General features: G+C 33.6%; 1 protein-coding gene across 2 annotated transcripts in view; it reads right to left on the reverse strand.

Annotated features, from left to right (window-relative positions):
* LOC150102709 (uncharacterized) overlaps positions 1-15,123 on the reverse strand; it is a 343,878-nt gene that overhangs the window by 57,391 nt on the left and 271,364 nt on the right. For both annotated transcript variants that reach the window (XM_090399309.1, XM_090399308.1), the window contains exon 10: positions 9,103-9,187. In XM_090399309.1, the coding sequence (XP_090255435.1) occupies positions 9,103-9,187 (85 nt within the window). The remainder of the gene's footprint in view (positions 1-9,102; positions 9,188-15,123) is intronic.

Below are 15,123 nucleotides of genomic sequence, written 5' to 3' on the forward strand. Positions count from 1 at the left end.
TGCTATGCAAATGAAGATTGTTGAAAGAACAATGAGCAAGTTTCTTAAGAGACAAATTTGACATTCTAGCCAGTGAATTTTAACAGAAGATTCCCAATGAAATGGGGGCCACTAAATTTATTCCTTGTTTGCTCACAGAGGATAAAAAAAAAAATAATAATGTGAACGTTTACTGCAATTTGAGGAAGCAAGTTCTTAACGACCAGAACTTTCTTTCAAAAGTTGTGACCAGGGATGAGTCTTAGTGTTATAGTTATGATCCAGAAACAAAATAAGCATGAAGCCAATGGAAACAAACAAATTCACTTAGACCCAAGAAGGCATGTCAAGTTTAATCAAACATCAAGACAAAAGTGTTTTTTTTTTTTATGTGAATGGAATTGTTCACGAAGAATTTGTTCCTCCTGGATAAACAGTGAACCAACATTTTTATCTCAACATTTTAATAAGACTGTATGATAGTGTGCAACAAAAATGGCCAAAAGCATAGAGTAGCGGAGATTGGTTGCTGCACCATGTCAACAGTTCTTGACGAAACACACAACAGTTCTTGACGAAAAACAACATGGGGGGGTTGTCCCTCACCCTCCTTACTCACCTGATCTCTCTCCACATGACTTTCATAGATAAAGAAAACCATAAAAGGGCAGTGATTCGTTGATGTGGATGAATTGAAAGAAAAGTCACTGGAGGCCATAAAAAGAAATCCAGTAACAGTTCCAGAACTGGTTCCAGCAAGTGCATTGACTCGCATAGAGAGTACTTGGAAGGAGACTGGAATGTGATATTATAAACTTTAATATAGAAAATAATTGAATATAATTGAATATAGAAAATAAATATCAAGAAGGTGGCAAAATATTCTGGAGGTTGTTCAAGAAGCTTAGGAATGGAGGAAAGAGTGCTGTAAAAGGAGTTAGAGATGGTAGAGGTGACATGAAAACAGGAGAAAATGATATCCTTGAAGTATGGAGTAATTACTTTGAAAAACTGCTAAATGAAACAAGCAGTGATGACAGCACAGTGATAAAAAACACTGACCAGGCATGCAGTCAGGAATACATATCCATACTTGAAGTAGAAAAAGCCATCAAAGGCTTGAAATGTGGAAAAGCAGCAGGAGTAGATGATATTCGACCAGAAATGCTGAAGTATGGAGGTATAAAAGTCTTACAGTGGCTGAACTGCATAGTTCAGAAAGCCTGGACAGAGGGACGAATTCCCGATGATTGGAGTAGAGCTCTCATAGTACCCATATATAAAAAGGGAAATAAAACTGAATGTGAGAATTACAGAGGTATTTCCCCACTGAGTGTTCCTGGCAAAATCTATGCAAGTATACTTGAGAAACGGTTGAGAAGAATTGTGGAAGAAAAGCTTGGTGAAGAACAAGCTGGATTCAGGCCAAATAGAGGCTGTCAGGATCAGATCTTCACTTTACAACAAATAGTCGAGAAAGCATGGGAATACAACAAAGATCTGTATTTAAGTTTTGTCGATTTGGAAAAGGCATATGACAAGGTGCCAAGAGAGAAGCTATTCAATACGCTGCAGTTATATGGTGTCAATGGGGCATTATATCAAGCAATACGTAATCTTTATTTGAGTTGTAAGTCAGCAGTTAGAATTGAAGGAAGAACAGGGAGATGGTTTAATGTTAAATCTGGTGTGAGACAAGGATGTACATTATCCCCTCTGTTATTCATTATCTATATGGATCACATTATGAAGGAATGTGGTATTAAACCTGATATCAAAATTGGAGATGTTAATGTCAGCTCTTTGCTTTATGCGGATGATGTTATACTTCTAAATAAATCCGCTACAAGTCTGCAAGATTCTCTGACTAAATTGAATAGCTGTTGTAATAGATATGGTATGAAGGTCAGCAATAAAAAGACAAAGACAATGAAAATAGGCAGAATCATTGAAAATGTCAACTGTGTTGTGAATGGAGAACCTGTGGAACAAGTAAAACATTTTAGCTACTTAGGCACGATTTTTACTGAAGATGGTAAATTAAATATAGAAATAGACAACAGAATCAGCAAAGCTGGTATGGTGGGAAGTCAATTGAATAAATTCATATGGAATAAGAGAGAAATTAGTCAGAACACTAAATTAGCTGTATACAAGACAGTGTTCAAACCAGTTTTAACTTATGGATCTGAGAGCTTGGTCAGAAGTAAAACACTTGACCAAAGACTAGAGACCGCAGATATGAGAGTCCTGAGAAAGATTAGAGGCGTGAACAGATGGCATCAATGGCAATATCATATTAAAAATGAGGATATTAGGAAAGAACTTGACATTGTCAGCATCCAGGAATGCATTAGCAGAGCTAATCTCAGGTGGTATGGTCACTTAAATAGAATGGGAGAGGAAAGATTAGCAAAACAAGTGTTCTCTGCCAGGTTGGCAGGAAAACGATCCAGAGGAAGACCAAAATATAGGTGGATTGATACGGTACAAAGTGCCTTAGACGATAGAAATATAAGATCTGATAATGTTGGAGTCTTGACAAGTAACAGACTGATTTGGAGGAAAATTGTAGATAGGAAGTTAGTAATGATGTAATTTTTTCATGTAGTACTGTCATATCCTGTACACCCCTTGAGGGTACATGGCAGGAATTTGATGATGATAATGATGATGATAAACTTTAATAAAAAATTTTTTAAAAAACAATTCCGGTTATTTTTGGATACCCTTCCCTCGTATATTTATGTCAAGTCTTACATCAGATGAAAAGTGAGCTAGAGAGAATGTAGAAATACTTTTAAAGTATTTCTACATTCGTTTTTTGTAAATCAAATACTTTACAAAAAATGATAAGTGAAAGCGAAACGTGAAAATGCATATGTGCATAAGAGGAAATAGCATGATGATGAAAGTATAAAAGGCAACATTTCGAATTGAAGTTTTGGAATGAGACACTGATCCTGTTGGAATGAGAGAGAGAGACAGAGAAATGTCAGTCTTGGCAAGACAAATGATACAAAACATAATATGTACAGAATAAGAGAGGACATGTAAGAACTCGTGGAAGAGGTGAAAAAAAAGCAAGAGACTAGTTTTTAAGTCTGTTCCAGCACAACATAAGAAAGTTAAGAAGAAAAATGATGAAAGAAAATGATTCGGTGTCTGATTTGGAGATGTAGATCTGCATATGAAAGATGAAAATTAAAAGTAAGAAAAACATGCAAACATGTCTACAGGCACTGAGAAGGTGAGTGAATGTGAGATAGGAAATGAACAAAAATAGGATGATCTGAATTTGGTGGGTTTTACTTCTGTGGTATGATAACAAAAATAATTAGTGAGGAGCTATGATAATTATTATCATAGCTCCTCCATGGAGTCCAAGGACTGATTAAGAGAAGGTCCTTTTTAATTACTCATACCAAATACTTATATCTCTCTTTGAATATATTAACTGAAGATGAACTGATAATATCTAATGGTAGCCCATTCCGCACCAACACACGCCCACACGAGGGGAACCAGGACTTCATATGCTTCCTAATAAAATCCTTAATCAGCTTTGATGGATGATTCCAAGTTCTACCCCACCTATCATAAAGCTACAAAATCTCACTTCTGTCTACATGTATGATTGCTTACCAACATGTATTTCTTTCATATCTTCTCTCTCCTCATATGCATAATTCCACAGGACAGCTATTACCGTGGTTACCTGTCAGTTCATCTTTTCAAATATCTTCACATCTTCTTGGAAAACCTAAGTGACCATATCTCTGCACAGTACTCCAAAAATGGTCTTAACCAAGAATTAAGAGTATAAAAAAAATTTTTTTTAAAAATGAAAGCAAGAAATATGTAGTTACTTATGGTACAAACAGCAGTTCAATTTAAATGGAGATTACATAGATCAAACATGTGCAATATATTTTTATGTTTAACTGCAGAACAAAATGACAAAAACTTCCATACTGTAACCATGCAATTTGTTTATTGCAGAAAAAAAAAGTCCTCAGTAGGTTTGGGAAATTGTAGTGTAGGCATTTACTGCACATAAATATTATATCACTCAGGTATCAGTTTAATGTGGAGAAATGTAAAGTTATGCATGTTTTACTTATTTGCTTATCATTCTGTGCCGTGAATCAATACCATTAAATAAACTACTGCCAACCCACATGAATTTCTGTAGTTTTGCCTAATTATGGAAGAAGGTGATAAAACCAAACCCATTCATATAATTCATCCTGCAAGTACAAATCTGTTCAACCATCAACATACTGCACACAATTTCTTCTACATAGTCTGCTCACTGACTCATTTGCAATCACAGCTTGCTACCATAGCTGTCATAATGTAGCAAGAGACTAAAACCTTGCCTCTTTTGTTCTTTTTCTGCGCTTACTCAACAACTCTGTCATATCTTCTTGCATACTCAGGCATGATGGTAAAAGTACTAGAAAATTGGTCAATAAGAGATTCAAGAATGGGTAGATAAAATACCATACTATACTGTATGAGTCACCACAGCTTTGTGAAGGGTTGGTCATGCCTTAATAACTTACTAACTTTTTATAACAGAGTAACAGCTGTGGATAAGAGAAATAGTTGCATGATGATTTTGCAAAGGCATCTGACAATACCACATGGCTGTTACACAAATTAGAATGGACATGACACTGGTTAAGCAGATAGGTGGCTGCTGGATAGATACAAAAAAGTGGTATATGGAGGGGCAGAATCAAAGTGAAAACAGGTGACTAGTGGTGTGCCGCAAGGTTCAATGTTGGGACCACTGCTACTTAATTCATACATAAATGATATAGGAAATAACCTGAAAGGAAATATTCAGTTGTTTTGCTGATGATGCAAAATCAGGTAGAGTAATAGTGAATCAAAGTGAGAGCTTGCAGGGTGATTTAAATAGGCTATCAGTATGGGCAAAAGATAATGGGTATCAGTTTAATGTGGGAAAAATGCAAATTTATGCATTTTTTACTTATCATTCTGTGCTGTGAATCAATACCATTAAATAAACTAGCATGTACTGCCAACCCACATGAATTCTACTTATATAAATGGGCATTCATCATAATTGAAAAGAATCATATGAGCAAATGCAGCATCTTATAATGGACAGTGGTACAATACAGTACCAATATATGTACTGTACTATATATATAAATTGGTAGAATTTATATATATACACAGTAAAGCAAGGGCTTACTGTATATAAATAGTTTTTCTTCCCAATTTGTGAAAATGATTTCTGTAATAGAAAATACAATAATGAAGATAATTTTCAAAATGTATGTAGTGAATTATGAACTTTGTCTATTAAAATGGTCAGCCTGCCTGGCCAAATGGTAAGCGTATCCGCTCTCCAGTGAAAAGGCTGCGGGTTTGAATCCCACCGTGGGCATTGATGTTTGTGATTGTATGTGAAAATACTAGTGGTGGATGGTAGATGGCATTGGTGTAGTTGCGGTTCGTTGTAGTTGGTGGAGACAGAGAGCTGTAGAGTAGGTGCCCTCCCTCGATGAGTCTTTGGACTCCCTGGAGGTGTCATGTAATAATAATAAATAATAATAAAAAACTTGGAAACATTTAAATTTGAAGGTCTATGTCATTTGCTAAGTAGACAAGGTTAGCTGAAATAATACCATTAAATAACATATTAAATGCTCTTCCTACAAGAATTTTTATAACTAAAAAAAAAAAATGTTTTTTTCATCATCATCATCATACGTATCAAGGATTTAGGCCTAGCATGGCCTGTACTGGCCTTAGAAGTCATCGTTTAAGAGGACGTCCTGGTTTTCTTTTTCCTAATGGCTTGTACTTTAAGGTATGTTTTGGTAACTTTCTGTTTTCATTCTTTGAACGTGTTCCATCCATTTATGTTTATATTTTTTAATTTTTTCTATTACTGGTTCTTGGTTTAATTCTTTCATAATATCTTCGTTTCTTTTGTGATCAAATAGGGTATACTTTGCAGTTTTTCTCATAAACTTCATTTTTGCTGTTGTTAATCTTTGTTTGTCTTTTTGTTTTATTGCCAGATTTCGCTTCCATACATTAAGACCAGTAAGGCTAATGTATTGTATACTTTTAGCCTGGTTTGTTTTTGAACTAGGTTTGGTTTAAATATAGAGTTAATTACACCTGTTATTTTTAAATATTTTGCAATTTTTACATTTATATCTTTTTCATTTTCATATGTGATCATACATCCTAGGCAGTTAAATGAATTCACCTGTTCTAAGATCTTGTTATCTATTACTATTTTAGTTCTTGCTGGATCTTGTCCTTTAAAGGCCATAGTTTTTGATTTTTCCGTTGATATTATCATACCATAATCTTTGGATATCTCATTTAGATTTAAAATAGCTTTCTGTAAGTTATCTTCAGAATTTGTAATTATTATTTGGTCGTCTGCAAAGAGGAGGGTGTTTAAGTTAACTGTAGGTGAAAGTTTAATTCCTTGATGTAAATTTTTACTCCATTTTATTATTATTTCATTTAAGTAGATATTAAAAAGAGTTGCTGAGAGGGGACATGCCTGTTGGACCCCTTGGTTTATCTCTCTTGTATATGATAGCTCGTGATTTAATCTTATTTGTATTTGATTATTTTCATATATACTTGTGATAGCTTTTAGGATATTATTTGGTATTTGTTTTTCTTTTAATATGTTAAATAATATGTTTCTTTTAACTTTGTCAAATGCTTTTTCAAAGTCAATAAGTGCAATATGGGTTTCTAAATTATATTCTCTTCTTTTCTCTATTATTAATTTTAGGCAAAAGGCTGGGTCTATACATGATCGTCCTTTTCTAAATCCATTCTGTACCTCTAGAATAAAGCTTTCGGAATATTTCATTAGTTTGTTATTTAAGATTCTGCTATATATTTTGTAACAGGAATTTAGTATACTGACACCTCTATAGTTTTTAGGGTCATCTCTATTACCTTTCTTAAAGATAGGAATCACAGTTGCTTTTTTCCATTCTATTGGGGGGGGGGATACCAGTTGAGTAAATTTTATTTAAAAATAATAAGAGTCTTTCTTTGAATCTTGTTCCTGCGTATTTAATAGTTCTGAACCTAGCTTATCTTCTCCAGGTGATTTTCCGTTTCCTGTTTCTTTCAGGCTGATTTCTAATTCTTCTTCAGTTATTTCCTTTTCATTTTCGTTAATTATTTGCCAGTTGTCTTTTTTAAAATATTTGTCTGTCCACAGTTCTGTGTAGTAATTTAGAAATTCTTCTAATTTCAATTCAGTGTTTAATTTTATGTTTTCTTTGGTATCTGCATTTAGGTGTTTCAAAATCTTATATACATTGGGTCTTATTTTATATAAATCATGTTCTAAATTAGAAACAAATTTATTCCATGATTCTCTATGTCTTTTTCTGACTTCTCTTTTAGCGATGGCTCTTATTCTTTTATATTCTATTTCATCTTCTAATCTTTTACTGCTTAACCATTTGTGATAGGCTTCTTTTTTTCTTTTTGATTATTTCTTTGATTGTATCATCCCAGATCTTCAGTTTTTTTCTTTTATTGAATTTTTTGGTCTTTCCTAAGCTTTCATTTGCTGCTGCATTTAGTATCGTTTTTATATTAAGCCATTCTATTTCTATTTCTTTATTTTGTTTTATTTTATCTAGATATTGGTTAATTCTTTGTTCATATAGCCATTGTACATTTGTGTCACAATAGTTTAGTTTTATAAACAAATGTTTCAATTTTTCTTTCTGTTCTTGTTACTTGTAGCCATTTAGGTGATAATCTTAATTTTATTTTAACAAGGAAGTGGTCACTGCTTATTTCATATCCTCTGTGAACTCGAACATCTAGTGAAAATTTTGATGTCTTTTCATTTAATATGAAGTAATCTAATATTGATTTCCATCCTCTTGCTACCCAAGTATATTTATGTATGTCTTTATGTTTATAGAAGGAATTCATTATTTTTAGGTTATTATAAACTACAAAGTCAATCAATTTTTTACCATTTCTGTTTAGGGTGTGTTCTCCATGTATTCCTATATTATTATTAATTTTCGTGTTTCCAATTCTTGCGTTTAAGTCTCCTGCTAAAATTACGTAATCATTTTTATTTATTTTATTATATATGTTTTGTAGCTGATTATAAAAATCAATATTATCCTGTTCTCTTCCTTCTTCTGGGGCATATAAACCAATTATTGTTAAATAGCCTCTATCTATTTTTATTCTAGCTTCTATTATTCTTTCATTCCATAATTTATAATGTTTTAACTGTTTTGAAAGGGAGTTATGAATCCAAATCATGATGCCTGGTTGTGCTCTTTGGTCTCTGTCGACTCCACTGTATATCACATTAAAATTTTCAGTTCTCATAGTTCCTTTTAATTTCTTTTTTGTTTCAATGATTACTGCTATTTTAAAATTTCTTTCATTTAATAACTGGTCTAATTCTATTTCTTTATATGCTATTCCTCTTACATTCCAGTTTGCTATGTGTATTATATTTTGTCGTTTCCATTTTCGTTTTCCCTTTTCCATTCCAGGGTCGTTTCCCATAGATTCAATCCGATTATCTTTTTCTGTCAGTTTACAAGTAGGATTATGTTCTCCATGTCAGGGGACTAGCCTGACGATGGAATAGTTCAGTGGTAGAGCTGCTACCTTAAGGCTTCTGAACTAGCCTTCTTCTGAATTTAAACCCATAGGAGGAATAGGGTATATTGAAGGGGAAAGAGTAGATTATAGAAGAAATATAGTAAGGTTTATAGAGAGGGCATAGTTGTAAGGCCAGAAATGAAAAGACCCCATGGCCCTCGAGTACTCTAATAGCATAAGGGTCATAAAGTAAGAAGAGTTGGCTGATAAGGCCTTATAGGAAAGATTAAAGTAAGTGGATCTTCCTCAAAGTAGAAGGAGGAGAGGATAGATCCAGCTAGGGGTCCATGGGAGTGCCGCTTCCCTTACAATCAAGATGATTGCCCCTTATGGGACAATCATCTTGATTGTAAGGGAAGTAAAAATTTTTTTTTAACAAAGCAAATATATACAAGATATTTTTGTATATTTATTATTAAACTACAAATGATATTATATTTTGATATCTACCTTTCCTTTACAAATATTTTTAAGATAAGGTAACTGCTTATTAAAGATGTACCTAAGATGAACTTTTTTTAATTTCTTCAGATTTCTGAAATACAATAAAATATCTCATTAGATCTATTGATTAACTACAAATCAAAAAATACAGTTCAATAAAAATAACAGTGAAAGTTTCAATACAGATCATTAATCATCCATCATCCACAATAATGAGCAAAATTCCAAATTACACATTATACAGCATTTTTCTGATGAGAAACAAATCTGAATTACAGAATAACTACCATGCTCCAAATATTGGACAAATCTGAAGTACAGAGGAGGTGATAGCACTCCAGTGCACTACTAATTCGGATTGATACAATTTTCCATACTGCTGTTTAGTCAGGATCTGTTACATTCATTTATTATTGTTGGAAGTTTTTCCACTTGGTTATACTATAAATTAAAGATACCAAGAAATTATATACTTGGTTTAATCCTTTATCCAAGTGTAAGCAAAAAAGTTTGCACCTGAACTATTTTTGGCAACTCGTATATGAAAATATGATTTCTGCATTATTCAACCTTGGTTTCATCTCTGGGTCTGGCTCTCACTGATGAGACCTCAATAAAGGTCGAAACTGGTCGCATAATGCATAGCATTAAACATACCCGTAAGGATATCTGCTTTGCATTATGGGATACTAAGACAAGTGATATGAGGTCATAAGCTTCTATATACCAATTGCCCCAATTCTGAAAATAGTTCAGGCACAAACTTGTTTGCTTGCACTTGGATAAAGGATTAAACTGAATATATAATTTCTTGGCATCTTTAATTTATTCATTTATTATAGGCAGTGGTATACAGTTAGAAGTAGTGCTTTTCTAGCTATTTAATTATTTTCTAAATTATTTTATTTATTATTATATTTAGTTTTATTTTTCGCATTCGATCTAACTGAACAGATACATGCTATGGTGTTCAGAAATCTCATTTTATTTATTTATTATTACTTTTTTTTTGTTTTGCTTTTTGTTCATTCTTAGAGCTAATTCATTTAACTGAAAAGAATTATTCTTCAGAACATTTCTCAAAGTCTCACCATATATAATCAAAGCATCACACAAAGTCAAATGTTTTTACATACATCCCATTATTGATGAATATCCTCAAGGTGGTAGATGAATTTCTCAATGTGAGAATAGCACCCTGCTTACTGTAAGCCTAAAGTAGCTTAAATGGTTTCTAGATTATCTAACCCTTAGCCCAATGATGGTTGTATGAGAGGCTTATGACCTTTCTAGGGTGGGAACTGCATACAAATAAAACAAAAAAAAAAAAAATATATATATATATATATTATTATTAAGAGAGATCTCCAGGGAGTCAGGATTCATCGAGGAAGGCCATACTATCTGCACCAGTTGTCATACCTGTTGTTGAATTCATTCACACTACTTGCACACACCACATCTAATGGCAAGCCAATCCAATTATGTGCCATCCTATGAGAGAAAAATCTAATCCCCATCTGCTTCTTGACAGCATTCATTCTCAACTTCCAAGAATGCCCTCTTGCCCTTTCCCTGCCCTCCATAAAATGAAAAATTCCATTTAGTGAAATCCTTTATGATCCTTTCTGTAAGTTTCAATGATATCATCTCACTTTCTCCTGTTAGTGTCTTCAGTATACAGATTCTCAGTTTGTTTTCATAATCAGTAACAATGTATCAGAGTCACCATGGAAACCAGGAGATCACATGCATACAACAGTCCAAGCGCCGTCTTATCAAAGCCCTGTAAAGAGGTAAAATGACTTCCTTATCTTTATTTGTCGAGGTTCATTTCAGCATTGCAATTATTTTCTGAGATGTATTTATAATCTTTGCTATATGGCCCTTGAACTTCCACTAAAACTCCAAGATTACTAGCCTGATCAGCTTCTTCTAGCTTAATCCCACCAATATAATACACCATTGGATATCTAATCAAACCAAAATGCATGACTTTATATTTACTAATGTCGAACTGACAGCCATTTTCACATTCAAAGCATTCTGCAATACTACATATGAGCAGTAATATATATATATATATATATATATATATATAGAAAGCAAACAAAGAGTGTGAAAGCAAAGGAACATGTGGGCATTTGATTAGAAAAGAGAGAATGGTGGATGTGATATATAATGATTCTATGATTTGGAATTACAAGGAGTGATTGTAATTCCAAATTTCAGTTTGTTTGAAGAACAAACTGAAACTGAATCAAAGATAGAACTTAAAAGAGATCAGTGCATGGGAGATAATTAAGCAATATTAGATAATAGCACTGATGTTATCAAAGAGAAACCACAATCAAGAAGAGGTTACATAAATGTATAAAAAAAGGAGATGGAGAGCAGCTGAGGAGGAGTATAAAGTTCAAGCTAGGAAGGTGAGAAGAATCCGAAAGGGAAAACCACAATATGCAAGTGGACTAGTTATGTGGGCCAATGAAAATCTCAGAGTTCATCTTTATGTGGTCAATAGGAGAAGGAATGGTTGCAGAATTGACCATGCTAGCAGAATAGAAGAAAATGATTGGGTGACTGATTATATCAGATTATTTCATTCTGGTGGAAGAGGTTTCATTCCCTGAGCAAGAGAATGGGTTGAGGGATTGCAAGTGAATGAAATGGATGGATGCATTTTGAATATTAGCAATTCAATGGAACTCAGCAAAATCTCACAATGTTTTAAGGAAACGTGCTAAGGTATTTACAGAACTGATGATGTTTGATGAACGTCTAATCCTTTGAGTCCCTTAAGTGGAACTCAACAGCACTGAAAGAGGGCTGAGACATTATAAGTGAATAAACATGCTGACAAAATGAAAGTATCAAACTATAAGTCAGTTTGCATATGCTCAATGGTAGTGAAGATTTTGGAAAAAGTGATAAGAAATTACAGAGATTGATGGATAGGGTTGAGATGTTTTATGGAGTTAGCATAGATTTCATAAAGATGAATAAAAATTTAAAGAACTATGGTTTTAGTAATATGACCACATTTTATATCAAAGTAACAAAGTGCAGTTGATGAGAGTAATAAATATACTGTTTCATATTAAGAGTATATTTATACATACAGTATGTATGTTAATACAATATAATATACATAGGTAATTATACATACACTAGTGGCCAAAATTGTGGAAATCTTTTGGAAAAAGTGTATTTCTGAGGTTTGATGGCTCATAACACCACTTTTTTTTTTGAGTAATACAATAAAATTATATATCAATGGAAAGATCATTTAATCAAGAATGTAATGCAATAACTTTTATGAAGGATTTTTTTATTAGAACAGCTATAAGTGAAACACAGAAGAAAAGTGAAACACAGAAAAAATGAGATATGCAAAAATTCTCACAATGTGAGTTAATACTTAGTTGGGTAACCTTTAGCGTTAATTACGGTCTTACAATGCCTTCCCATGGAGTGAACCAAGTTTTTAGTTTGCAGTTGTTATAATGTGAAACCAAGATTGAATTAAATGCTTCTATTAATTGGGTTTTATTGCTGGGGTTGCTTCTGGCTAACAAGTTTCTCAAGTCTGCTCCACAGATTTTCGATTGGGTTAAGGTGTGGGCTATTCCCAGGTCATTCCAGCAGTAGAATATGATTATCTTGAAACCACTTTTTGCACACAGCAGCAACATGACATGGAGCTGAATCCTGTTGAAATATAAATGCTTCATTATCTTGGGAAAGATCACGTGCAGAAGGTTTCGGTTTGGGCTCAAGTATTTCATTAATGCATTTTTGGGCATTTATATTCTCATTAATCATGCAAATTCTACCCACACCTTTTGATGTCATATAATCCCAGATCATAACACTAAGTGGGTGTTTCATGGTAGGTGTAATGCAATCATAATGCAAATCTTCTGTGATTCTTCTCCTTTCGTATTTTATGCCATCACTACCAAACAGGGAGATTTTGGTCTCATCACTCCAAATAACACTGTCCCATTGTTCCGCTGTCCAGTTAACATGGGTTTTAGTCCAGTTTAATCTTTTCAACCTTTGTTTGAGATATAAAAATGGCTTTTTTCGTGGAATTCTAGCATTTAGACCAAATTCCTGTAGTCTGCGCCAAACAGTCCTTGCACTCAACTTCACATTGTATTGCGCCATTTCATCTTGTATACACCCAGATGATTTTCTTCTGTCACGTAGGCACAGTCTCTCAATTCTTCTATCATTACTTGCTGTTGTGCACCTTTTCCTGCCTTTACCAGTCTGGTTTTGTAGTGACTGAGTCTTCTTATACCTCTTCAAAAATTTAGAAATGCCACCTTTGGTTAAGTTTCCACCAATTTTTCTTCTAATTTCTTCATAACTGTAGCCTTTTCACTTAATAGTACTATTTTACATCGCTTTCTGGGTGACCAGTCAACTCTTTGCATTTCTTTAATTTTATTATGTTTTACAAGTCACTAAACGAAAGAACACAAAAAAAAAAAAACTTGATAGCAATCACATAACACACTGACAAATGTCCTCCTCTCAGCTCCAATACATGACATCAACAGCTGAATCCTACTGTGACCTTATTGGCTCATTGCCAAAACAAGATGACACCTGACTGGTTCTCTAAACACTCATGCTCATTGGCTACATTCAAAGGAAGGAAAGATACTTCACATCAACCTAAGCAAGTTGTGCTTCTTTTTTCTGGTTATTTGGCTATAACCTTTCATAGAATACAGATAATTGAACAAACTTTGCTGCATTACATTCTTGATTAAATTATCTTTCCATTGATATATCATTTTATGGTATTACACCAAAAAAAAAAGTGTTATGAGCTATCAAATCTCAAAAATACACTTTTTCCGAAAGGTTTCCACAATTTTGGCCACTAGTGTATACATACCTGGTGGCACAACTAACTGGATTTATATGAATGGCAGGTGATTAGAACAGAACAGAAAGATAAGCCATTTTTTGAATATAAATATAGTTAACAAAAAATATATATTATTATTATTATTGCAAGTATCTCCATAGAGTTGGAAGTCTCACTGCATGACAACCAGAATAATGTTATTCACGCAAAAACTGCATATCTCTCCATAAACTCATTCACTGTCAGGGCACTCACAAATACCTCTCACAATGCATTCTAGTCATTCTACCATTCTCCATTAAAAAAATGTAGTCTGTACATCCTTATCCCACTCTTATACAACTTCCATTGATAGCCCCTAGTTCTCTCTCTCCTCATCATGCATTAAAAAGTTATTTTATATCAGTCTTATAGAACCCTTATTAACCATGCTACCAGCCAAGACGTCTATAGATGCCAAAGTTATCATGGATGCGAAGTGCATATTAAAATTATAATACCATTGATATTACATTGAAATATATGATGGATATGAAATGTGTATTTGATCCATAATGGCCGGTGAGGTGGTTAACATATAAGAGTTTTTAACATGTCCCCTCTTTTCTTCCTGTCAACTATACTTTGCAACCCACATACTTTCAAATCTATTCTCATAGGGAGCATTCCACAGAACTGTCACTATCTTGGTTTGCCATATCTAGATCTTCTCCGCCACCTCCTCATCTCCAGTGAACAAATCTGCATTTGGTAGTCAAGATGCAGCTGAATCAGCCTTATAAAGAAGGATAATAACCTCCTCGATTTCTCGAGCTATTTTGCCAACTTTTGTAATATGTCCTCTGAAATTCAACTCTGTGTCCACTATAACACCCCCTCCCCAACTCTCAAATCTTTAGCCCTATCAATTGCCTGCAATCTGGTACCATCAATGTAATACACAGTATGTAATCTTTTCATCCATAAATGCAATACCTTACACTCAAATTTGCCACATTAAGTTGACAACCATTATCCTTCATCCTGCCAATTTATTTAAATCACACTGCAGGATCTCTACATCAACCTTATTATCACCCTTGCACTAGTCCATTTTTTACCCAGTTTTGCATCATCATCAAACAGCTAAAACCTTCAGA

The sequence above is a fragment of the Typopeltis vanoorti genome, chromosome 10 (genome assembly GCF_054136105.1).
Source record: "Typopeltis vanoorti isolate ZY-2024b chromosome 10, IOZ_Tvanoo_1.0, whole genome shotgun sequence".
In the NCBI taxonomy this organism is placed as follows: domain Eukaryota; kingdom Metazoa; phylum Arthropoda; class Arachnida; order Uropygi; family Thelyphonidae; genus Typopeltis; species Typopeltis vanoorti.